At 31.4% G+C, this 26,994-nt stretch overlaps 1 protein-coding gene across 4 annotated transcripts; it reads right to left on the bottom strand.

Moving 5' to 3' along the window:
- Positions 1 to 356: 356 nt before the first annotated feature.
- LOC148623099 (uncharacterized) lies at positions 357 to 26,734 on the bottom strand. Of its 4 annotated transcripts, XM_088573629.1 has the most exons (9): positions 26,266 to 26,734; positions 19,914 to 19,968; positions 18,327 to 18,381; positions 16,420 to 16,542; positions 16,111 to 16,226; positions 13,881 to 13,892; positions 13,339 to 13,598; positions 12,189 to 12,224; positions 357 to 4,325 (listed from the first exon to the last, which is right to left on the bottom strand). In XM_088573629.1, exons 1-9 carry the CDS (start codon positions 26,617 to 26,619, stop codon positions 4,266 to 4,268), a joined length of 1,071 nt encoding a protein of 356 aa, XP_088429755.1. In that variant the 5' UTR covers positions 26,620 to 26,734; the 3' UTR covers positions 357 to 4,265. The 4 variants fall into 4 exon arrangements, with proteins under 4 accessions (XP_088429755.1, XP_088429753.1, XP_088429754.1 ...); XM_088573627.1 differs by having other exon boundaries at positions 13,339 to 13,892; XM_088573628.1 differs by lacking the exon at positions 13,881 to 13,892 and having other exon boundaries at positions 13,339 to 13,838.
- Between the last annotated feature and the right edge of the window lie 260 nt (positions 26,735 to 26,994).

Below are 26,994 nucleotides of genomic sequence, written 5' to 3'. Positions count from 1 at the left end.
GTATGAAGACAATACCAATGCACCGACTTTACATAAACTTTGATACATGAATTTGGCTCGAACCGGTGAAAATGATCGGCAGAGCCTAGCATTGTCCGGTGGTTCTAAGCCTCATCTGTATGTCAATTTTATGTCAAGTCAGTGCACGGTTATCTATTTCTCTATGATTCCTTTGGAATTCAAACTGTATTTTGCACAAAAGTAATGCTGGCAAAGTAAGTTGTTGTGCAAACTGGTATATCTTCATTTTTATTTCCTCCATCAATAAAATAAATCCTTTGTTTCAGTTTGTTCTGGCTGTGACTTCAATAAATGCTTTAATCCAAAATTTTAATTCAGTGAATAATACACCAAAATTTTATACCAAAGTTTTATTTTCACAAAGATAAAATTATAAATAAAATATTCAAACCCACATTTAACATAAATGGATTTCCCACACATAAACATTGTAAACAATTATCACATGTACCTATATAACTATTATCTCATCAAAATATTGTCCCTAGTTCCAGCAAGCTATTAGGCAAATACAAAATCATCATGTGGTATAAAAACTTGTAGAACAATATTCAAAAGTAGAACATACAACTGAAGTATAAGTTGAAAGGCAGACAACTGATTATCACATGGACACAACTATTATTAATTTCTTATTTCTTCTTGAAATTCCCTTGAAAAGCATGGTAACAATTTATCTGATTAATGGTCTGAATGTTTAATCAGACAAAACATCATCTTATTTCAGATTATCAACAATACATATGACATAAGTCTTCCCAACAAATTCACCATTTAATGGCATATAAATTCCATATTTTGGAAGAACTTTATAAAAACAATAATGAAATTTTTGATGAGTGAGTCAAGTCAATATGGGCATTGTTATGTTCTGTGATACAGTAATGATTTGTTACTTTTTTAATGTTGGAAGAAATCAGGGTTAAATTACATGTGAATAATCAAAATTTTTTTTTCACCTCAATAAACAAAAATAAAAAATTATGAGTTGTTCGTTCTGAGTAAATAATTCTATCAAAAATGTTAAATATTAATAAATAAATGAACACAGAATTAATGTACTTCCTATTTAAGTGGACTTAATTCTTCTAATCAAACATACAATTTACCTCAACTAAATAGCTGGCCAATCACAGTTGTTTTAGTTACCATGGTGATAATCAATAAGGTAAAATAAGGAAAAAAACATTTTGTATTCTTTGATTAGAAAAATAAAATTCTTAAGTATAAAGATACATTCTAAGACCATCTTATGTTCTCTTTTTTATTGTACGTCTTGTTAGTCTTCCTAACTTTAGGACACCTATTTAAGTGTCTTCCTAACTTTAGGACACCTATTTAAGTGCATTAAGATCATCATATCTTTTGGAGATTTTCACTGTTGCTTATTATTTTTAATGTACATTTTCAATATTTTATTTTCTATTACTTTTGAAATCATGCATTTCATCATATATATGTAAGTGAAATTTCATGAATAATTTTATAAAAGAGTTTTGTCACTCATAAATGTTTTATAAAAAATTACAATAATAATATAATATTTACTTTCTATATGTTCATTAGAGAAAGTTCCAGTCACAAGATTATCCTTGATCTTAGGATGTCTTCACACAAATCTTAACATTTTTTTTTTATGAGAACACCACCCAGCATTTGAGAGAAGATCATACTACAATTCTGTCTTAGAAAAGAAAATAAAACAACCAAGTTAATACAAAGCATGTGACATGACAAAAAAGATCTGCGTTGTAACAATAAATATCACACTACCACACAATATAAAAGGAATGTAGATCATTAAGGCTTGTCCATTACTTGCATATTTAATTAGTCACAAAAACAGTTTTCTTACAGATATGACCAAAATAAAAAAAAAAAACCAGTTTTCTTACAGATATGACAGAAATAAAATAAAATAAAAAAACAGTTTTAACAAAGATTAAATTCAAAATTATTTGCATTAGAATCTCATTCCTTAACAAACAATGGAATGTTTCAAATGATAAAGGAAAAAAAATATTTAGTTTTGACACCTAAATGCTAACAAATCTACACTACAGTTTAATATGGCACATAAATTATTCCAATTAAAATGAAAGAAGCATTTAGTTTAATTGCCATAATAATAGACTAAAATTAAGAAGAATCTAAAGCTATCAGTACATGTAAAAACCCATTATATTATGTACATGTACAAAACTAGTTCTTGTTACATATAAGTAAATATAAAAACCAGACATAAAAGACAATACAGACAATTATTATCAAGTTCAGTATGAAGGTTTGTAGAAACAGGTCACCTAGACTGGAATGATTAGTATATAAACAAGCCAATATAACAAACATACTATAATATACATATGATATGTATCCTATGTAAATCTTAACTGGAATAGCCTTATTAAATAATATAATAAATTGTCCCATACAAAGTACTTCAGCATACAGCTGTTCGTCCTTTGTTGGAATTAGAAGCAAAAAAATAAATAATAAATTGAGTTCTAACAAACCCAATAAATTTGATTAAAATCAATATGAGCGTGATTTGATCAATAACATATGATTTCAAACCCACACTACAAATTTTTTTACAAAATCCAACAGCAGATTTCAGGGAAACTGCATCAATAGAATAATTGTAACAGACAGACAGACCTAGTGAACTATGAAGTCCTTCCATTGCATGGGAACATTCATTCATTGTCACATACCTAATTCAGAACTGAATTAATTTGCCATCAAATAATTTAGAACAATGATAAAGTCCTATTAACACCAAAGATAACAATATTATACAGAATGAATAACCTCAAACATGTTCAAAATATCACCAAAAAATATCCCCTAACTTTTGTATAAACAGATATAAAAATGCATAGTTTAGTATTTGTTGAAATTACAAAATGTTAAGTGCACACATATAAATACATCTAAGTTAAAGAAAGCATGGAGTTTTTAACTGAGCTTCACAGCTGATAATTAATTTTTAATACATAGAACAAATTATGAAAGAAAACAAAAATGATTGGTCATTGACTTTGAACTCCATGGTTGATCATGCTCAGTGATTATTTCTTAAGATAAGCTATTTTAACATTTTATATAAATGTATTTCAGTGTAAAATTTAATCAAACTTTGTAGAACAGTGACAACAATCTTATTAGACCAATCTAATTCATCATTATCATCCTTGTAGTAAAATCCAAAGTCATTCCCAAATGATTTTCTGAAATTGTCTAAAACAATAGTTCTCAAACTCAAAACACTTTCTAACCAAATAAACTACAAGGTTCTTAATGACATCATCAAAGCAATATTAAATATTAATTTTGAAGTTTAAGTAGAGTTGATTAATCACCTATATATAATCATAAGTAGCCTAGATATATCAATAGACAATGATACTATGTTTGTTACCCAAACCATGTTTTTATCAAGTAATACTGAACTACAGGTTAAAGTCTACACATTTTTGCAGTAAATGTTTCAATACTCTTTCAGAATTCAACACAAGTAAAGCTGTAAATTTCTCCTAGACCCAACTTTCATAGACTTTAAGAACAATATTTATCTTTCTGAAAGGTTTCCAGTCATACCACTGTGAAAGTAGTTTAATTTTCGTAAATTAAGGAAGAAACACAAGTTCATGGATTTTTGAATTAATTAGTTTTAAGGTTTTCAGTTTACATGGAAATTTTCTTTTGTTTGGAACCAAATATGGTGGTATGGCCTACCGATGATACCCCACAAACAATTGTACTTTCACAGTAATAATATTTCTGCATATAAGATTTGTTGATCAGTTTTAACTATGAAAAATTTCCATACAAATAATTGTATAGAGAGTAATTTTATGAAAATTATATCAAAATAAAATTTGAAAAACATAGTCAATACAAAATATGTAGAGCATTTTAGGAAAAAGAAGATACAAATTGTCATTTAAAATGAAGCTTTGCAAATGATTTACAAAAATTTTACACAATGATATTAACTACCTTCATCTGCAGCACAAAAGATAACAATATGTATAATGAAACACATAAAACACATTTGATATATTCAAACATCTGAATATTATAGAGCCAGAAACTTCTTAATCAAATATCTAATACGTCAAAAAACTTCAGTTTTTCAAGTAGTTAATAACCTTGTATTAATACACTATGAGATCTGGTAGAACATTTGTCAAATGACAATTGGTATCTTTATTATGCTGCTTCCCACAACTCATATCCCACTATTGTACAACAACTTTATTCAAGTTTTTCCCAAGAACATCAATACTGTCATCTTCTTTCTGAAAAAAAATAATAAAATCACATTATTGGCAGTCAAGGGGAGACAACAACTGCACATAAATTAAGGAAGTACAATAAGGTCTTCTACTATTTGGAAAACTTGGTCAAATTTAATTTGACCAGCACTAACTATTCTCACTGGGTAGACTACAGGACTTTCAGAAGAAAAATTAAGTAGTCTTCAAAACTATTTTGCAGTCCAGTCTTTTAAGATTAGTAAAATTTCAGTAATTTATTAAGGTAGCCCAAAGGACTACCAAACAATTCACTGGGTAGACTACAGTACAGGACTTTCAGACAGATAAATTAGGTAGTCCTCGAAGTTATTTTGCAGTCCAGTCTTTTAAGATTAGTAAAATTTTAAAAATTAATTCAAGATCCTTAGTGAGCGCGCTCACATACCCCATGCGTCCCCATGTTGGATACTAAAGTAAATTTTTTCGTAAAAAAAATACATGTTGACGGAGTTCAATAAAAAAGGAATAAGAGTGTTTTTTAAGGCTTTAGACCTTTATCTTCTAACCAACTTCTGTTACTCAGAATGGTAGTTTTAAACTCCAGACTGTGATTTCTTCGAGTTTTTGTTAATTCAAAGTAAATATCATTGCAGCGGAACAAAACGTACACTTGACCTATAACTTATCATGGTGAATTTATATACCAAAAAAGTGTCATAATCTGCAAGTGTTTAAAAAAAAATGTCAGAAAAACAGTTATATCTGTGAATTTAGCTAAGTTCAAGGCCCATAATTTTGGTAAAAATTATTGGAGCAGAACCAACTAGAGCCTTGTTCTGTAACTTATCATGGTGAATTTAAATACAAAAAATCATGTCAATATCTGCAAGTGTTTAGAAAAAAGTCCAGAAAATGCTTTTTTCTGTGAATTTTGCTAAGTACAAGGCCAGTAATTTCTGTAAAATTTGTCAGAGCGGAACGAAACTTAAACTTGACCTATAATTTATCATGGTGAACTTATATATCAAAAATCATGTCAATATCTGCAAGCGTTTATAAAAAAAGTCCGGAAAACTATTATTTCTGTGTATTTTGTTCAGTTCAAGGCCTGTAATTTCAGTAAATCATCAGAGCAAAACAAAAGTTAAACTTGACCTGTAACTTATCATGGTGAATTTATATACCAAAAAACATGTCAATATCTGCAAGCATTAAGAAAAAAAGTCCAGAAAACTGAAGATGGACAAAAACATTATACCCTTCGCAACTACGTTGTGTGGGGTATAATTAAGGTAGCCCAAAGGACTACCAAAAAAATCCAAGGTAGTCCTCTCAAGTAAGGAAGACACAGGATTACCATACTTCTGTTAGTGTCAAACCCTGTTTCTTAAATATTTGCTTGGATACAAATAAAAAATCCAATTAAGTACCAATTCATATAAAATTCAGACACTGCCTATGGTACAGGTGATTCATGGCGTAGAAAAACCCACGGAACAAACAATGGTTTTTCAGTCTACATATGCTACACATTCACATAAAGACAATATTTCTGTATTCAGATCAGCACTTTTTAGAAAATCATACATTTATCTCCCACTAAAATCAACCAAATGAAACCTAATCAAGAACAATAACTCTTGCACAGTGCAAATTTCATGTACAATCTGTATGATTTTTATTTCAAAAGTGCAACTGCCAAATGAAAAACTAAAACTGGTTATGTGATTGGTAAATGTTTCTGAACAAGAAATAAAACTCAAATCGCTGGGTTTTTGACATGCATGAATCACCTCCTGCCTGATTTTTATAAAGATTGCTATTAAATAAAGGTGAATTTTTCCACAACATGAAACCAAACATTTGTATCAACAGACAAAAGTGTCATATGTTAACAACATATAACAACCAAATGTCCCTCCATTCAATGTCAATCAGGATTTTCATATGTAAATACACATACTAGCTTGGTTTCATATAATTATCAGGTCATAGTTTTTTAAATTGTCAGTTGAAAAAAAATATATAAAATGAGAACCAGAAATACATGTTTACTTTCTGTATTTTAAATAAAAATGTTTTTATTTTTTTTTTCAAAGATTCCATTTTCTAACCTGAGATAGTTTAGAAGTGGGTTTCTAATCTACTGTATGTATCGAACCTACACATCATTTACAAACACTAATTTTCATTCCAAATTTGTAAGTGTCCAATAAATTCAATGTGCAGAACTCAAGCACTGTTATTTCCTCTAATTTTCTGTATATATAGCCTTCATTGCAATATAATATTGTTAGGTTAAAAAAAAGGTGGTATAACATGACTAAAAAGTTAAGTTAAAATAAAAAGTGGAGTTTTAAAACAGGGTTGATCAAAAACATGCACTTTTTAATTTATCACTGAGCATTGTTTTTGGTGTAAACAAGTTGTGTTACAGTAGGGATTAGTGTAAAGTCAATATAAAAAAAAAACCTACAAGGTACAGAAAATTGAGTATGTAGAAGGATTTCAATGAAATGAAGAAAAAAAAAACTTTTTCAATAACTATGAAGAGTAAAATGATCTTCAGAAAAACACATGGTTGTCCAACAATTTTGAATCAAGAAGTATATGGTAGGACTTATCATAAGAATCATATCAACAACTGAAAGTTTCTTTAAATCTATTATAGTTTTCAAGATATTGACTGAAAACTGTAAAAAAAAAAATCCTGTCATTTCTTCCCTTTCCAGGGCAATAACTCTGACAAGGAGTCGTCAGACAACTTGAAGACTTTTGTAGTCAAAATAGGGATTATTTCAGCTATTGAAAAAAGAATTTGGCTAAACAAAATGGTTTAGGAGATATATGCGAAAAACTACTGTCTGACCCCTATGTTCTATTTTTAGTAACAGTAGCCATATTTTTCAACAGATCAAACACCACCACACCAGTTCTATGCAGGATACAAAAACAAACATACATACCAAGTTTAGTTTCAATTGGTAAAGTAATGTCAGAGAAGATTTTTGAAAGAAATAACATTAAAAATAGAAAAAAAAAGTCCAAAAAGGGCAATAACCCCAACATGGCTTAACAGATTAAAATGAATATTTGACCACAGATACCGTCATAATTTAGCTAAACCTAAAGGTTTTGGAGATATATGCAAAAAACTACTGTCTCACCCTTATGTTCTATTTTTAATAAAGGTGGCCATGTTTTTCGATGGATCAAAAATCCCCACATCAGTTCCATGCAGGATACCCCAAGAAAAATTCATTCTAAGTTTGGTTCTAATTGGTCAAGTAGTTTCAGAGAAGAAAAGTTTTGTATAATTGTCACAACGACAGACAACGATGTTGGATGCCAAATGATGGCAATAACTCACATACATGTAGCCTTTGGCCAGGTGAGCTAAAAAGAAAACAAATTAAGTTTTAACCGATTTTTTTGGTTTAAATTGGTTTATAAGCCCTCTTGTCTATTTCCACTCAAAACTTAATACATGTAGCTTTGATTTTCCTGTCAATTATCTCCCCTTTATTCATCACTGTTGAGAAAAAAAACAAACGCACAAGGTTTACATTCTTTTCAATTAAAGGTATCCTGATTTTATCATCTCTAGCCAGCGTTAACTGGTTTCCCAAACTACCAAAACCTTTAAATAAAAAAAAAAGTTTCCTTTCGCAAATACGGTGAGATTTCAATGGATCCTCTTATTCTCGACATACAAACTTCATGTGTTCAGGATATCGATAAACCTATTGAGCAACTTGTGAAAGCATACGACATCGACATGAAAGCGATCATTGATAAACATGCACCGTTAGTTTCGAAAGATATCATAATTCAACCAAATACAGAATGGTATAACGATCATCTTCGTACAGCTAAGGCAGATCAACGGAAAGCTGAGCGTAGAATGAGGAAGACTGGGCTAACAGTTGATCGTGAAATATTTAAAGATAAATGTAGGCAAACAAACAAACTTCTCATACAAAGCAAGAAAGACTATTACTCTAATAAGATATTTGAAATTGGCAACGATCAGAAAAATCTATACAGACTTGGTAATAATCTAATGGGGAATATCCATCAAACAGCCGTCCCTTCACATCAGAGTGAAAAGGATCTTGGGAACAAATTCGGAGAATTCTTCGTGGGAAAATACAAATAAGTCGTAACGAAGTCAGTGTTAAGTCAATCACTGCAGACACTACACTGGACATCTTAAAGCTGACATAAAGTTCACCGGTGAGCCATTGACAACCTTTTCACTTGCATCATGTGAGGAAGTACAAAAGATCATCTCATCAGCTCCGTTTAAATCCTGTGAGCTCGATCCAATATCAACAAATATTATCAAAGATTGTTTAGAAACATTGCTACCTACAATTACAGGCATTGTAAACAAATCCTTATCCGAAACAACAGTACCACCAGCATTCAAGAGAGCAATAGTGCGTCCACTACTCAAAAAGGACAGTTTAGATAAGGAGATAATGAAGAACTATCATCCAGTTTCAAACTTAATTTTCATTTCAAAAGTAGTCGAAAAAGTTGTTGCATCGAGAATTGAGTGTCACTTAAAATCAAATTCCTTATACAATGATGTTCAATCAGCATATCGAGAATTCCACTCTACTGAGACTGCCCTTCTACGCGTCCATCATGATATCATGTCTGCTCTTGACAAAAACTGTTGTACTGTACTTTTGATGTTAGATTTATCAGCGGCATTTGATGTCATTGACCATAATATTCTCATGAATTGTCTCAAATTTTCTTTTGTAATATCTGGAACAGCTTTATCGTGGTTAAAATCCTACTTGATGAACAGGACTCAATATGTTTTGATTGGATCTACTCTTTCCGACAATAAGTGTCTTTGATATGGTGTACCGCAGGATTCCATTTTGGGACCCAAACTTTACTGCATGTTCTCAAAATCGGTCGGTGAAATCTGCAGATGCCATAATATGTTGCATCATTGTTACGCTGATGACACACAAGTGTACTTGGTGATTAAGCCTCTCAATGACTGGTCTGATATATCAACTAGGTTAAAATACTGCCTTTCCGACATTCGTGCTTAGATGGTTTCTAACCTCCTTAAACTCAACCAAGACAAGACTGAACTGATCGTCTTCGCATCGAAAACAGGCTTAATAAGTTTTCAAATCTTGAGCTCTCGTTCGATGGAAATATTATTAGCGATGTACCAAGTGTGAAAAACTTAGGCATATTTTTCGATTGCTCATTAAGCATGGAACTACAAGCTAGTGCTGTCATTAAAGCTTGCTATTATCAAATTCGCAACGTAGGACGTATAAGACCTTTACATTTCCGAAGATGCCTGTAAAACTTTGATTTGTTCTTTAGTAACATCAAGGCTGGACTACGGCAATGCCTTACTACACGGAGTTAATACTAGTGTCATCACAAAATTACAGCGAGTTCAAAATTCAGCAGCAAGACTCCTTTCAAAGAAAAGGAAATACGAACACATTACTCCTGTATTGATGTCTTTACATTGGCTTCCAATTCAATACCGCTGTCAGTATAAGATACTTTTATGTGTTTAAAGCTCTCCAAGGTAACGCCTTGGTATCCTTACAAGAACTGATTTCAATCTATAGGCCTGCAAGAACTTTAAGATCACAATGCAGCAATCTTCTTCAGGTACCGAACGATACAACAACAAAAACGTACGGTGATAGGCGCTTTGACAAATCAGCAGCAATGCTTTGGAACAATCTACCTCCAACCATAAGAAATTGTATCTCTATACATTTTAAGAAAGACCTGAAAACATACCTTTTTAGACTGGCCTTTTTTAGTTTTGGACAGCTGTGTTTTAGTATAGATTAACCATATGTGATGGATATGATTTTTAAATTGAACTATTTATTTTTATTTTTAGGTTTGTAGATATGTATATATACATGTATATATATATCCAAAAATTATTTCTATTTTTATTTTTGCTTGCAATCCTGTAATATTTTTATTATATTTTCGACCATTTTATTATTGCTCTTAATATTTGGTTTATTTTAACTGTTATCTTTGTTTTTAAATTACAGGTCAGTTTTTACATCATAAACTTTTCAAAATTTTTGCCAAATATCAGATTAATATTTCATTTCATCATCTTTTTTTTAATGTAAGTGATAGATTAGATTTGTTTGTTTTTTCCTTTAATTTGATTTTCATTTTTATATGTGATTTGCTATATATTTTGTATGCATGTGTTGTATTTTTGTAAAGCGCTTAGAGTAATAATTATTATATAATGCGCTCTATAAATGTTGTAATAATAATAATAATAATTATAAAAAAATATGCTTTTATGCATAATTATGAAATTTATGCAGCCATGTTTGTTCCACATGGGCTTAGCTTTGTTAAGTTGTTAAATGAACAAAACTAGAAGCAGACATTGTTTAAAATTAAAAGGAAGATGTTGCCATTTTTTGTAGTCCGTGGCACTAAAAATATCAATTGGAAAACTGAAATTCCAATTTCATTATTTTTCTTCTAGCTGGAAAATTGGGGTAGTGGATCTGTAAACCAACAAATTAAAAAACTGTGGGCTCATTTATATATAAAACATACAATGAAAATAAGAGAACCCTATAGTGCTCTATATTGAAATTCATGACTCTTGTGCTATAAGCTATTGAATTCTCCCACAATAAGGTACATTGTACACTACACTCGGAGTGAAATGGTTCTCTAACACTTATGCCCGAGTGGCTAATATCATGTATATATATAATTTTGTATTTTTATCTGGTAATAAAGTAAATCTTCTTATTTTTGAATTCTGCACTTCAAATTGATAATTACTATAATCATTATAAATAAAACAATTTAAATGTATTGATTCGAGTGACAGAGTTGTAAAAACAGTCTGAGGACACTTTTTGATTCTGATAGTTTTAATAATTGAATGTTTTTTCCAGAAATAAAAGAAACTACTCACAGGTCCCAAGCCTTCTAGATAATGTGTACGTAAGAATTTCAAAGAAGCCCTTAACCGTAACTGCAAACAATGTTGGTAATAAGTTACAATATGTTGTCCAAACGAGGACGAGACAGCAACTTGTTCAATCGTTTTCCACCGCTAAAAATGGGTCCAGTTTTCTTTGAGACATTTCTTATTTACGGTGTTTCAAATACAACTTATAGATATCTTTATTTTAATGATAAAGTTTGTTAAACGATTTCAAACTTTAATTGATGCTGACCATATTTACTCCCATATAAAAACAATCCCTTTGACAAACCTCGCAAATAAGTGTCTATTTTTAGAAATTTTACTACACATATTGTATATAATATCTCCAATGTGTGTCTGGTCATCAAATGGCCTTCATTTAATTATAATACATAACTCAATATGGTACAGTTTTGAAGTACATATATTAATTAACGATAAATATCTATTGTATGATTTTCTTATTATCTTTTCATGTTATATTTGTCAATTCTTAATACCACATGCTTATTGTCTCAACTGCAGTTTTAATTGTGCCGACAGCTTGGATTTGACAATTGACTCATATTACTAGGGTAGAATTCAGCAACTGGGTTGAGAATTTTCACAAGTTCCCTAGACTCCCTGTTGTGATTTTTCAGGGGTCCCCAATGAAATTTAGAGGACAGGGACCTGGGAGCTCAGGTTCTCGAGAACAATACCAATGACCATATTGTCGGCAGAGATCAATGAGATAAACTTCACCGTGCTATGTGAATTTCACACCAAGGTCAGTGATTCTAAGTATACAATTAACAAAGAAAAAATCTGACACAATGTTGCATTGAAAAACATATTTAAAACTTCAACTTGAGTGTTACAGAAACAAATGTCCCTGAGTGTACTGTATGGAGAAGAGAGTCAAGGGAGATAATTCTTACCTTTGTTTCCTCTGCTCCTCTATTACTTTCCCTTTCCTGTAAAACAAAAATAATTTTACTATAAGAATTCAACACTTGAATTTGATTAAATGGTTTCTGTCACTCCGAAAATAAAAATGGAATTCCAGAACTTCAACAAAAATTAATTCCATTTTAATTTTTGTTTTGGTGAAAAACTCACTTTACCGTCTGTCATAAGACATCACAAACTTTTTTGAAATAAGCAATTAACAAATTTTTTTAAACCACATTAACCAAAAAGTTGTTAAGAAGTAAGTTTACTGACATCTTGTTATTAAGAGTGAATTTTTCCACCATATTTTTTGATGAGGAATAAGTGACTATTTTGAATTGTAATAAAATGTTCTGCAAGTTGAAACTACTTAAAGCAAGACACTTCAATATACTCCATCAAAACAATTGGCTTTATATTGTACAAATATTACACCATATCATGCAGAATGTGTATTGTAGTAAAAAGGATACTTTCTATTTCTAGCATGCAATAATATTAGCTTTGAATATGAGATCATTTTGATGCAGTTATTGTGTATCAAAAATTCAACAATTGGATTTGCCAAAGTGGTAATAAATAGATTATCAAGATTCAGGAACTACATGTATTGTTCAGAAAAATTCATCTTCATACTTTTTCATTCTTGTATAGAAATTTTCTTTTTCTAGTTTTGAAGACCGTATTTTAACATAATAAGCCAATATTGTAACTATAGTATAAAAAGAGGGGAACAAATATCTAAAAGTTAAACAAGCAAGCTGTGTGAGAACAGTAAATGGTTGCAAAATAATTGATCAACAAATAAATTAACTTAATGATTTACTGTTAAAATAAATTGCTACCTTGAAACATGAGCTGAATACAAAAGAAATATTTCATAAGGATTTTCAAAATTATCAGTCACTTTGTAATTCTCATTTTCTTTCTTTGCAAAAACTACATTAAAAAAAAATATATCATTAAACTATTTCTCAATCAAATTTTTTTTCATTAAGTTAAGTGTAAATTAAATCAATTAATTTGGTTGTAAATTTATCACATCATGCCATTTGAACTTTCTTTGCTGAAAGGGCTGGAAAAAAAACCACCATAACCCAGGTTGGAGAAATGTTTTAAGGAAGGATCTACAAGTACCTCCACCTTGTCTTCATCACCATCATATAATGGATCTTTACTGTTGTCAATTGCCTTTTTGCCACCAACAAGTGAATCCAATGGCTTTGTATCGTACTTAGCTACTTTCTTATCTCCATCTCCCATATAAGTATTTATCAGTGGTTTTGGGGCTTGTTCATTTAGTTTTCCACTTTCACCATCAGGTTTTTTCAAGGAATTTTCAGTATCATTTCCATCTTTCTTTACTTCCTCTTTTAGTTGGTTGTTATTATCATTGCCTACAAGTGTGTCATTTTTTGTGTCATTTATTTGTCCAGTCACATTTGTAATATTGTCAGACGCATGCAATTTTCCCTCTCCTTGTAAAGAACTCACTACTTCCTTTGTTTTAGCAAGCCCCTCTTTAAAGCCTTCTTGAGTACGATTTATAATATCATGCAAAGAACCAGGTCTCAAGGAATCTATGCCCATTTTGTCCCCAGATTGTTTAACCCTCTTCTGTAATTTGTCTTTGAATTCTACAATTGTGTTAAGTAATCCTTTACTGTTGGTTATCTTACCTTCATTGTCAGCTTTAGTAAACAAAAACAAAATAATAAAAAAATAGAAATAAATAAGTAAACAATATTTGATGAGTATTTCAGTGTATATACTACATGAAAGTATACTATGGTACTAATTACATTTTTTCTGTGACAATTTTCTTTTTTAAAGACAAAATCATACGAAGTAGAAACCTTTACTGAACCAAAGAACTAGTTATTCCCCATATAACATCTCTTCACAAGTATAAAGAGAATGCATGAGTTTGATACTTCATATCTCTATCCTGTAAGAACTGTCAAAAATGCATCCACATGTTCATACAATAATATATATACATGTGTGTAGTAAGTGTAATGATCATGTGACCTAATATGATTGATTACCTGATTATGGTTTAATGTCCTATACTTTTCAGAGTGAAAACAACTGACCAATCGAACAGACCCTGCTTTGTACTAGACCAACACACTGGGCCAGATCTTTATTGTACTAGCTCACAGAAGCAATAGCCTGCATGAAGGTATGGCTCCCCCTTAATTACATTATTCTGACTCTCTGAGCCAACCAGTCATCACTCTGCCTCTTTAAATACAGTGAGGTTGGCAAAGAAGCAATGACTATCAATTTTAGTCATTGGTGTGACTCAGCATTGGATTGAACCAAACAACCTTCTACATTCCAGTAAAGCACACTACCCTAAGACCACCAAGTCATTTATGTGACCTATCAGTTGATGATGATGTAACTCAATAGTCAATAATGATGTAACCCAATCGTCAAAGATGATGTGACTCAATAGTCAATGATAATGTGACCCAAGAGTCAATGATGATTTGACCCAATAGTCAAGGATAATGTAACTCAATAGTCAATAATGATGTGACCAAACTGTCAAGGATAATGTAACTCAATAGTCATTGAAGATGTGACCCAACTGTCAATAATGATGTGACCTAATAGTCAAAGATGATGTGACTCAATAGTCAATGATAATGTGACCCAAGAGTCAATGATGATTTGACCCAATAGTCAAGGATAATGTAACTCAATAATCGTTGATGATGTGACCCAACTGTCAATAATGATGTGACCCAATCGTCAAAGATGATGTGACTCAATAGTCAACCATGATGTGACCCAAGAGTCAATGATGATGTGACCCAAGAGTCAAATGTTGATGAAGTGACCTAATAGTCATTGTTAAACAGCTAAATAGATGTGTTTTCCAGGTATCTGATCAATTCAAGGATCAAAGAAACGAATGACCACACAAGAAAAAATAAAATGCTTTAAGATTATTACAATGGTTTTGGGGATCCAGATACAATTATGCAGGATAACCCAAGGAACATTCATATCAAGTTTGGTTCTAATTGGTCAAGAAGTGTCAGAGAAGATTTTTAAAGAAATAACATTAAAACTAACAAAAAACGTCTAAATAGGGTAATAACTCCAACATGGCTTAACAGATGAAAACTAAAATATTACCACAGACAGATCTCATTATGCTGAACACTTGGTTCTGGATCTATATGCGAAAAACAACTGTCTGATCCCTATGTTCTATTTTTAGTATTCTAAAATCCACACATATGCAGGATACCCCAAGGAACATTCATACTAAGTTTGGATCCAATTGATCAAGTAGTGTCAGAGGAGAAGAGTTTTGAAAAATTGTTAACGAAAATGATGATGGACGCCAAGTAATGGCAACAGCTCACATGGCCTCTGGCCAGGTCAGCTGAAACCAGTTACCTCTTTTGGTCAAAGGTAAAAAATCTGAAAGATTCAAGATGTATTAAAAAAAAACAAGAATGCAATTTGAGTTTAATTTTGGACCCCACATAGTGGTTGTATAAAAACAACCAGTGAGCTACATCAAGCTAAATTTGGACAGAAGTATCTGCCCAGCCACCAGTCATGTACTAGCTGCATACTAATTGTCTAAATAAAAAGTAACTGCCTGGCAGAAATCAAGCTGTCTTAGGTTACCCAAGCTTATACTACTGAAATCAGTGGATTGTATGTGTGGAGCTCATAAAATAGTTCAAAGTCATGTTTACTTTGTCCTTAAACTGAATGCAAGCCTTGTTCATTGATTTACAGTTATGTGATGCAATCTATTACTTTGTACTGTTCTTGACACAAGGTTAAAAGTTGTCATGCTTACTCAGATGATACATGTACGTTCATTCATATCATACTAAATATGTAGACCATTCAAACAGTGTTAATGGTCAGTACCTTTATTTTCCACAGGTTTAGTTGTAACGTCTGTTGGTTTCTGCTCCATTTCTTTAACTTCAGGTTTCTTCTGTTCTGGTGGTTTTATTTGGTTCTTGTCTCCAATGGCTGCTTGTCTTTAATATAAAGATATCACAGTAAACATGAGCTAGAAGAAATGTGTCCACAATCCCCCACCTGCCCTAATATTCAAAGGATTAATTATTAATTTGAGAACTAATAAAGACCAACTAACACAGTCAGGCCACAAAAATATAAATACCAGAAATTGATGACCAGTTGCTATTATGATTTATAACTGCTACTCACTGAACCTGAACTTTTAAGTCATCTCCAACATCAAAACCAGCATTGATGAGTTGTTGTACAACAGGTGCCCCAGCCTTCTGCAAGATGTCAGAATACAACTTCCTTGTTGCTTCTTTACATTGGCTAAAAAAATGAGTACAGTTAGGCTGAATTTAAGTATTCCAGTAAGATATCCTTACAGTGTCTGACTGATAAACAACATTCTGAAAATATTGCTAACAGTCTTAATAATACAACTTATCAGACTACAACAACAGCATTTACAGTAGTGACAACAAAGGAGAGCAGTAAAAGTCAGTGTAAATCTATTGTTCCCACTCACACACCCCTCTCTTAAATGTTTTCTACACTTGTTTTGTTTTTACTTGAATTGTATAGATTGACACTGTACATAATACATGTTTTAAACTGAAAAAATCTGTGAGCAATCTCTACTTAATTGATACTTCCCCACTCCTCCATTTAATAATGTGTATCTTTTGATATTCAAACAGAACTAAAAATAGGGTGCATATTGGGAATATGTCATAAAATTTTTGTAGAAGTTTCAATTATTCCATTGAGTGGTGTAGAAGGGAGTTAAAAGATGACCCCCATGTCAGGGAATAATAAAGTCTAGGTTTAGCTTTTGTGAGACTAAAAATAACATTCTCATCTAAAACTGGTGATGCACAATCGGAGTATTTAATAAATATTCTGTATAATTTTATTCAATTCCATTCAGTGGTGATTGAGGAATATACAGATAAGAAATGACAGCCCCACAGCATAACAAAAGGAGTATGGTCATTCCAATCACTATATACACCCCACTTTGTAATTGAGCCTAAATTTTTGACAGTTTTATATACATGTAGATTATATAGAGAGTTTACCACATTTCTCTAACAATGATATACAGGTACATAGTTTTCCACATTTCTAAAACAATTATACATAGGTCTATAGATTTTTAAATAAATTTGTCAAAAAAACACATATCCATCATTCTTTACAGATGTTAAAATAAAAATGTATGTTTACCCAAATGTCTTTTTGATATTTAAAAAAAAACATTTTCTGATTACCCCCCTCTAAATTATCTCCTCCATGAAACAAACATATTTATTTTTGTTATTTGTAGTGTGATGCAAAAAAATCTTCATGACCATTTTTTTTTTATATCATATCAAACATAACTTGCTCCTTGAAAATACAAAGGGGCGTTAAAGGCCAAATATACAACTGAAAAATTAATCATGAAGTGTTGAAAGTGTTAATTGTGAATTTGGAGACTTGAATCCATAAAAAAGAAGCAAATATAAGAACTTAAGGAAAGGACAACAAAGTTCAGATATTCTGTCAATTTTGTACTTTTTTTTGGTTACTTTCTTTTAATATTTGTAGCAAGGAAATGGTGTCCATACCCAAGAAGCAACTTCATATTTAGTCAATACATTCAATATTACATCGTGTATTATATGTGAAAATATAATGTTGTTTCTTGAATGTGGACATAGTTTTCTGGATGTAAATATGATCACAAAATAAAATAAAAAATGTACAATTCTCAGCAGTATTCGTTATATGATATATATATTTGTGTCACCACATGACGTCATTACAATAAACTAAAGCCACAGAACATTCATTTTCCTAATATTTATATAATTTACTATGTTTTGAACAGTTTTAATGCCATTTCAACGAAGTTGATATTTTTTTTGTCATATTCATAGCTTAATGCCCATACATCCTTGAGTTTAAATTTGCAAGATGTTTGGCATTAAAAGTATAATCTATTTTAATCCACTCATCTTTAGCAAGTTAATTAAGAACTGTTTTTAGGCTAATACATGTAGCATCTTAGCCATCTAATAACAAAGATGTGAATGTTTATTCTATATTTCATGTCCAAACAAATTTACCTGTCACAGCTAGGTGGAGTCTGTGCTTTATCTTTCTTTAATTCTTCGAGCTGTTCTACAAAATAGAGGATGTAAAATATGTGAACAAACATTATTTAGACAGAAATTACAAGTAATTTAAAAAAAGGTTCATACTTAGTATAGACCTTAATACCATCTCCATTTGTATGACATGACTGTTGTTAGATACATGTAATATAATATTACACATTGACAAAATTCTCATATGAATCACATACATGAAAGATTGTTACTGAAAACAATCCTAATACATGTATTGTATTATCACATAATGTACATGTGTTGGAACAATTAAATATCCCAGTTAATCTTGTAAAAAACTGACTGAACTTTTCTATACACAAGAGGTAATAAAATGCTTTCCAGGGAAAAGCTAAATAAGACCACATGGATCAAACCCTAAACAATTGGGGCAAGTATGGACATACAATTCAAGCTTGATACAGCTCTGAATTCTGATAGTGATTAAGTATTTGAAGTAGAATCTGGAAAAGAATATGACCAGAATCAAAGTGGACCCTTATTCCTCAATAAGCATATCCACAAAACCAATCCCATTCATTTGAGGGCATGGCACCTTTACTACAATTTCAAAGAGATCCATTTACTTTTACTTAAGTTATTTTCTGTACATCAGTAAAATGCACATTTCTGGCCCCTCATTCCTTACCTGTTCAAGTCACAATCCCAAAAATCAATCCAAGTATCATTTTGTGTTACTAACTGTATGGAACCTTGTAATACAATCCAAGTATCATTTTGTGTTACTAACTGTACGGAACCTTGTAATACAATCCAAGTATCATATTGTGTTACTAACTGTATGGAACCTTGTAATACAATCACAAAGAGTTGAATTTCCTTATACTTCATTATTGTCAGGACATCATGGAAAAGATCATTTTTGGCCCCTAAATTATAAACTATTCAAGTAATTACCCCCGAAATAAATCCCAGCCTCCCTCTTGTAGTATGGCACCTTATAGTATAATCTCAATGAGATTCATTCACATACAGTCAATTTATTGTCTGGACATAAGGAAGATGGGTGCTTCTGATCCCTGTTTTTGTTCCTAATTCCTAAATGGTTTATGTCACAACCCCCAAAATCAATCCCCACCATGTTGTACAATTTCAATAGGACCCATTTATATTTAATCAAGTTATTGACAGGATATCATGAACATGTTTGTTCTTGACCCCTAATTCCAAAGTGATTTACATAAAATATTGTAAGCCACAACCCCCAAAATCAACCTCAGCATTCCTTTTGTGATATGAATAACACCATGTGATCTAACCACATTTACTAAAGTTATTGTCTGGACATAATGAAAATGTTTGTTTCTGGCCCCCTTTTGACCTCTAGTTCCTTAAAGGTTATAGTCACAACCACAAAAATCAATCCCTTTTGTCAAATGGCAATGCCACATCTTGTGATATAATTTCATAAATATCTATACATTTATACTCAAGTTATTGTCTGGACAGGACGATGATGCCATTGCCAATGACAGCATGATTATACCATTGTATAATTGTTTGTGGTTGTATAGAAATGCTTACTGTTGACTTCCTCTAATTGTTGCTGTATACCAGAATTGTTGGTTTCACATGTTTGCTGAAAAGAGGAAAAAAACAAAACAATAAAAGCAGAGAAAATAATCACATCATATCCAAGTTGACCTTGTGAACTTTGATGTATGATCTTTCATTACATACATATAACATGGACTGACGATTTTAATATACATGTATGGACGATGTATATTGAGTTATTATGTGGATAATGTTCAGTTGATCATTGTTTGTTTATTAGTATAATTGTTCATTTTGTATGACCAAGTACAGCATGTGCTCTAAATGGATGAAAAAATATTAAAACTTCTGACAATGTTCAAATCTGTTCAATAATGATATCATTTGTATTCAAGCATGTATAAGACATATTTGATTATGGATTACATATGAAACATATGTGACAGTTATCTAACATCAATTTTCAATCTTTACAGCTCCTTTAATTAAACTGTACATCGTATCACTAAACTTGTTCAGGTTGTCCTTAAATTCTAATAAGCATACACATGTTACCCTAATGGTCAAGGTATTCATATACATGTATATGTAAGTCCAGGATTGAGAGGGTTTAAATGTTGGTCAGTAAAATAATAGTTTATAGCTATGAAAGTGTACATTGTACATGTAAATGCAATGAACAATTGTTCAGTTGTATCATATTTGGCAGAATGTCCTAATGTACATGTACAGAATGTTCACGTAATCAATAATATGTACACGTAAAATGAATTTCCGACTGTTCCTTTTGGGGGGAAGGGGCCCAGGGTCCATGCAATTAGGAAAAAAGTGTGTATAACTGCAAACTCGGTAAACAATGTACAATGTATATTAACAAGGAACACTAGAGTTTCCTTTGTAGATGCCCTTTCAGTGACAATTTGGATACAAGAGAGAGTGGAGAAGAATTATAATACATGTATTATACTAAATTACATCATATATTTATTTTAATAAAGCACATAATAATTATTGTTTTCTTCGTTTTTCTTTTTTTTAATTAATAAGACACATAATTGTGACATATGAACTCTTAATCATTTAATAGTGTAATCAAAACTGAAAGTTTTCTTTAATGTTGATTACTAAAAGTTTCTCAAGTTCCATATCAGATAGTTGATTTTTCTCCCTTTGACAATCCTCTTAATTGAGTCTTCATTTTTTTTAGTTAGTTGCAATTGTTTGTGCAGATATCATTCATCAGACTGAAAGATACCTCTACTGTTGCTGTAGAATATATGATTTTAAATATTAGTTCAAATTATGAGACATTATGTCATCAGGGGTATTTTAATGTTTAGGTGAGAGAAGTTCTTGAATGTACTATTTTTCAGCTTGTTTGTTTTACATTCAATTACGTTTGCTTCAAGAGCAGTGCTGACTTGGAATTGGATACATGTTGATTGCAGTGCAATCATAATGGCACTGAAGAATAAGGATAACTTCGGAAACACTCAGAACAATCAGAGATATGTTAAAAAAAAACTGACACAAAAACAAACTTCAGACAATGTAAAATAAAAATTTTGAATTTTACAACAAAAAATTGGAAATTTTATAGTATATTTCTCATTTGGAATGGGACCAAAAGTCAAGACCTAAAATTAGTGATGCATAACAAGAATGCAATGTACATGTAGATATGAGTTGACCCCATGTACATGTACAAATGTATTTAGAACTTAAAATAGGGACCAACTATCAGTATGCACAAAGAATTGTGCCATGCTGCACACCATATGATAGCACAATTCTAGAAAATTTTCTGCTTGGCTTAGTAGTTTACATGTTCCTTGTCTGACATCTTGAAAATATGGTGTTTAAAAAACTGAAGTGGCAAATTTGGTTTAAAAAATGTACATTTCTGATGATGATTCGTCAATGGCAAAAACAAGATACTAAATCACTGATACATGAGATTGACTTACTATACCTCTACCCCCTTCACAGCAAAATTTATATTTTAATGAGCAAAGCAAAGCTCATTGAAAAGAATTGTGTAGGATCTATTGTTCCCCACTTCTTAGCAGCACTGTTTGAAAAATTCAGAGAGACAATCTGTTGAAATTTTCATTTTTTCTAGCGTTTATTTTGTGGGGCCCATTTAATCCCTAACATTATTAGTCTCTATATATGAGTTGATCAAGAGTATCAATATCATATTAAAATTTTATCACTGACAAATCAAGATTGATGACTTCATTGACACAGTAGTGCTCGGTCAGAGCATGTTTCAAGCTGAAGACATGTTCCGTTGAAACAGATAATTAACTGTTCATATATGAAACAAGAAATACAAACCAAATGTAAATGCTTTGTGTGTTCTACCGAATTATCATCTGAGGTAAATAACCCCAACCTTAGTTCCTAACACAAAACAACACAACAAATTTCATAACAAAGTAAGACATCAATAAATGAATTAGCCTTAGCTGGAGTGAACAATGTTCATTCTGTATTATGCCTCAAACATCTGGTACCAAAAGCTAATTAAAATACTTGATTGTACATATAATTAAATATTCCATAGATTTCCAATATTTTTTTATTTTTTCTCTCAAACAGGCACCATTTTTATTATTGGAAGAAAGATACCTCTGGTCTGACTAGTCAAAAATCAAAATATTGCTAAAAGACGGAATTCAGTCCTGATCTTCGATGTCTGAAAATGCGAGGGCAACTTCACTTTGCTTTAGGTGTCATCTGAGGACAAAGTGAGCACCCTATGGCCAACAATTTTTCCCAAATCACCCAGTAGCATGAGCCTTGATCTTGATTAATAATAATTTGAAAATGTACAAAGTGACACTTGGAAATCCGACAAGTATTACTATCTCGTCTGACAGGATGTCTGGCTGATGTTTTTGAACAAATGGTCCGACATGAATCATTTTTAAATGACTTACACAACGTGGAATGTTGTATTTACTTCCTCTGACAGACTTTACAGTTACAAATGTACCTGCCTTTACACACAGTCTGTAAAACAGGACTTGTTTAGTTTAGGCCTAAATTTTTTTTTATGTTTCTGGTCATCCTTCTTCCGACCCCTCTATCCAAAAGTATTTATTTGTGATTTTAAATAATGATAATTAAAAAGTCTGCTGACAGCATGGAAAAACAGAGAATAAGAAATACATTGTACTGGTTGTTTATATTTACAAATGTATACTCTTGGAAACATTCACGTTTCCCACTTTGTCATTCGTGCATCTTTTCTCATGAGTTTACAAATCATTTTGCGTTTGTTTAACGCACACTAGTAACATTCATTTAAACGCACGATAAAAGCATTCGTTTAAATGCATGCCTACTTTTGTATATTAATTATTTCCTTTCTTTAACTGTTTTTATTAATGTTTTTTTGTATTTTCATTAGTTCAATTTTCTTTTTTTCTTTCTTCATTATTCGTCATTATTATTATTTTTCATTGTTCATCTATTATGCGTTAAACTCAAACTATAAGTGTTCACTTATCATGCATTTAAATGCACAATAGAAGCATTTTTTTTATCGTGTGTTTAGGCATTGTGCCTGCAGGAATCCTAAACGTCTCATGGAGTGCACATGGAGTGTGCCCTTGGTCATAGACTACACTTAAGTCTATTACATGCATATCTGCCAACTTACACGATTGAAGTGTGTTTTTCATGACTTTGACCATTTTATCCCCTAACACGATTTTTCAGGCCAAATTTGTCCCAAAACCCGACCCAATTCAAACCCCTAAATTTGTGTTTCAATCACATTTCTTTGATTAGAAGATACATAAATCTGACAAAAACTGTCAATTGCTGTCTAAACAGGTAAAGGAATGTTTAATGACCTGTAAATAATCCCTGAGGAGCAATTAGCTGATCAGGGTTATCAAAGATGATTGACAGTTAGAAAATGAATATGGATTGGATCTACATGCACAACCATTTTATGAACAACCAATCACTTTCTACTGCACAATTAAATTGTCAAATACTGTCATTTAATAGGTCTAAAATTTGTAGAATCACATAAACAAATTATAAATTTACCAGTGTTTATACAAAATGAGTTACCTCCCCTACAATTTTCAATTATTTTTCGTTATTTCAACAAACAGTTTTGTTTGCAATACTATATATTGTAAATTGTGATTATTTTTGAAATTTGATAGCTGCATTATTAAATTTTTGTTACATTTCCTCATATACTGCACTTTGTATGCATTTAATGAAAAGAAGTCATCCAAGTTTCCAAACTGTGAAACCATGGTAGGTCGTGTGACACACTTATAAATATGTAGGGTCAGTATCTAATGTAATAAAACCATAACCAACATATTCATACAGTACCATTTATCTTAATAATATCATCTTTCATTTTCAATAAAAAACAAAATAATACAATGTATATAATTGAATTAAAATAAAATTAATCACCTGATATGGGGTTCCATAATGCAATATATTTACACACAGAGTTATTTATTGTTATTATTATTATTTTTTACTTTTGTTAATCATGTACACATATGCTTATGAAACATATCTACTGTTGTGCCGTGTGTACTTTAATGTTGTGTGCTTTTTCTTTAAAAAAAAAAACTCTTGTTTATACCTAGTCATAAAGCTTAACTACCAACATAATAATTTTTTTTTTAAATTATTTTTTTTCCTTATTTTACTATCTTTTATCTTACTACTTTGGCTATAAATACATTTTTTATTTGTTTCTTTGGCTAAACTTTTGGCCATTCTTAAGTCCACGTATAAATTTTGGATTTACATTTACACTAAAAGTTGACCAATCTAACCAATGATAATCAATCCAGTTTTCAAACTTATTAAACAAATTTGGTCAACCCATTCACCAGAAGCTTGAGCTGGAACGGTCTCGTGTGGCGTTAGTAAAACTGTGTACTAACGTCGTGTGCTTGCATGGTAAAATCCGGGAACAACGCCCGGCTAGACAAGGCAGTCTAAATTTACATACACTTTTTGGCTTGGCATAAACTTTTCGGCATTCAAAAAAAAACATACACCTTTGGTATCTAAAACTCTAACATTACCAATTATTAAATTTGCACTTCACCTTTGGATATTCACCAAACCACACCCATTTGACTCTAAAACACTTACACTATTTGGTAAACTAAATTACACAGGTCTTCCGCCTTCTGGGTCCGACTGGTTGTCCTTGACTCTACTCCATCCAACTTGGCATTTTCCTCCTTTACATGGTCCATTTTCAAATTTCATTTTTACTATTTAATATCTAATTTCTAACATTTGAGCTATTCATAATATACTAGTATACTACCTTTTTGCCTTTTTTTTTTGGAACTTATTATTATTATTTTTTTTTGGATAAAATACAATTTAAATAAACAGCAAATTTATTTAAAGCCCACCAAATTGGGCCGTCTGTCCAAGACCCGACAGGGTAGTCAAGGACGTTAAAAACCCCCTTAGTTAGTTAAACCATGGTACAAGTCTTATGAAAGAGTAATCAAGGGAATCAAGTTTCTAGCGGTAATCAAATGAATGTAATCCAGGAACAAAGACCAGACATGGGAAACAGACATACACAGCAAAGTACATAAAGTAACTAAAATAATACATACAAAGTAACATAAAAGGAGCATGACTTGTTATATGCTGGTGTGACTGCTGTGGTCGGAAATCTTCCATTTCAATATCAGAAAATTGAGGTTACTCAAGAAGTAAGTGAAGGAATGATGTATACAGTGCATTTCATGGTATGTAGAAATACATAAAATGTTTTCTCATTTATTTTATTTAGAATATAAACTTCATAATTTCAATTAAGTTTGCAGGAATCCACCACAAAAAAAAAAAACATCATTTCATTACACTGCATGCATATACTGTTCAACTGAAAAAGGCCCTGTATTACTGGAATGGTTGTCTTATAGTAAAAACCCATACAGCTTGCAAAATATGTTGCAAAATTGTCCATTCACAAGCCTTGCCTGAAAAACCCCCATGGTAATTTTCAAAAGTTGGCAGGTATGTACATGTTTAATCTTTACAGGTATTCTTAGTTTGGTGTCAAACTTACTTCATTTCAAAATAACAAAAATAAAAAATAATCCCTACCAACTTACCCTTCAAAATTTTAGACAGCTGATTGGAAATACAACATCATTTTTTTTCAGCCTTATACTGTTTTACCAAAATGTCTGTACTTTCATACCAATTTCAAAATTTGGGAGAAATCAAGATGAAAGTATTAAGTGGGCATGGTATATTATTATTAGATAATTTAGTAAATTTACCAAGTTAACTTCCTACTCCTTTTCAGCATTTTCAGCTGTGTCATAGACAATTTAATAAAACTTACCAAGTTAACTTCACACTCCTTTCTGGCATTTTCTGCTGTGTCAACACTAGACTGCTTTTTATCACTTTCCTCCTGCAAATGCTTTATTTCGGAGTCTTTACTTCCTAATCTTTGTTCCAAAAGTTGGTATTTTCGTTCCACATCTCTTTTACCTTGTTCTTCACTCAATTTTTTCGACGTAAGGATGCGAATTTGGTCCTGTAGGTCCATGTTAGTTGAACTCAATGAAGCGTTAGATGATGACAAATTCCAGTAGTTGAATCCCAAGATAATTAATGCAACAAGAAGCCCAATGACAAGAAATGGCGGTGACCTTCCTGGCTGTCGGGTCGCTCCTCTACCATTTCCAGACATAATTTTTAAATGTACGGATTGAATGAAGTCGACAAAAACTTTTCAAACAGTTTCTTGTTGCCACAGCTTGCAGTGCGTGTCCGGAAGTAGCAAGGCGGAAGCCCGGGTGAAGGTCTTACTAATATGCCTCCGAGAACGTCTGAGAAGGTAAAACGTCCGTTTTAGCAAATCAGGGACTTACATATTCGAATATACACTCCCTGAAGAAAAATAGCATTTAAGGTTTTTGTTTTAAAAAAAGAAAATTTTTGCCAGGATATCATGAAACAAAAAAGTTTTATTATGAGTAATTTCCAATACAAAACTTTACACTAAATACATTGTTAAACCAATTCATCCATGTTTGTTTCTGTCAATGAAGCCACGACAGTAGCT

The sequence above is a fragment of the Perna viridis genome, chromosome 3 (genome assembly GCF_037379345.1).
Source record: "Perna viridis isolate PV_CMFRI_1.1 ecotype Kerala chromosome 3, ASM3737934v1, whole genome shotgun sequence".
NCBI classification, from domain to species: Eukaryota; Metazoa; Mollusca; class Bivalvia; order Mytilida; family Mytilidae; genus Perna; species Perna viridis.
This window is presented reverse-complemented; position numbering and strand designations above follow the sequence as displayed.

What these genes read in the sequence shown, in the direction of transcription:
- LOC148623099 (XM_088573627.1), bottom strand. Translation starts at nt 26,619, where the DNA reads ATGTCTGGAAATGGTAGAGGAGCGACCCGACAGCCAGGAAGGTCACCG. An exon ending in AGGAGTGTGAAGTTAACTTG is followed by an intron (nt 19,969 to 26,265) that starts GTAAGTTTTATT and finishes TCCTCTTTTCAG; the next exon opens with CAAACATGTGAAACCAACAA. An exon ending in GACTTAAAAGTTCAGGTTCA is followed by an intron (nt 16,227 to 16,419) that starts GTGAGTAGCAGT and finishes TTTATATTAAAG; the next exon opens with ACAAGCAGCCATTGGAGACA.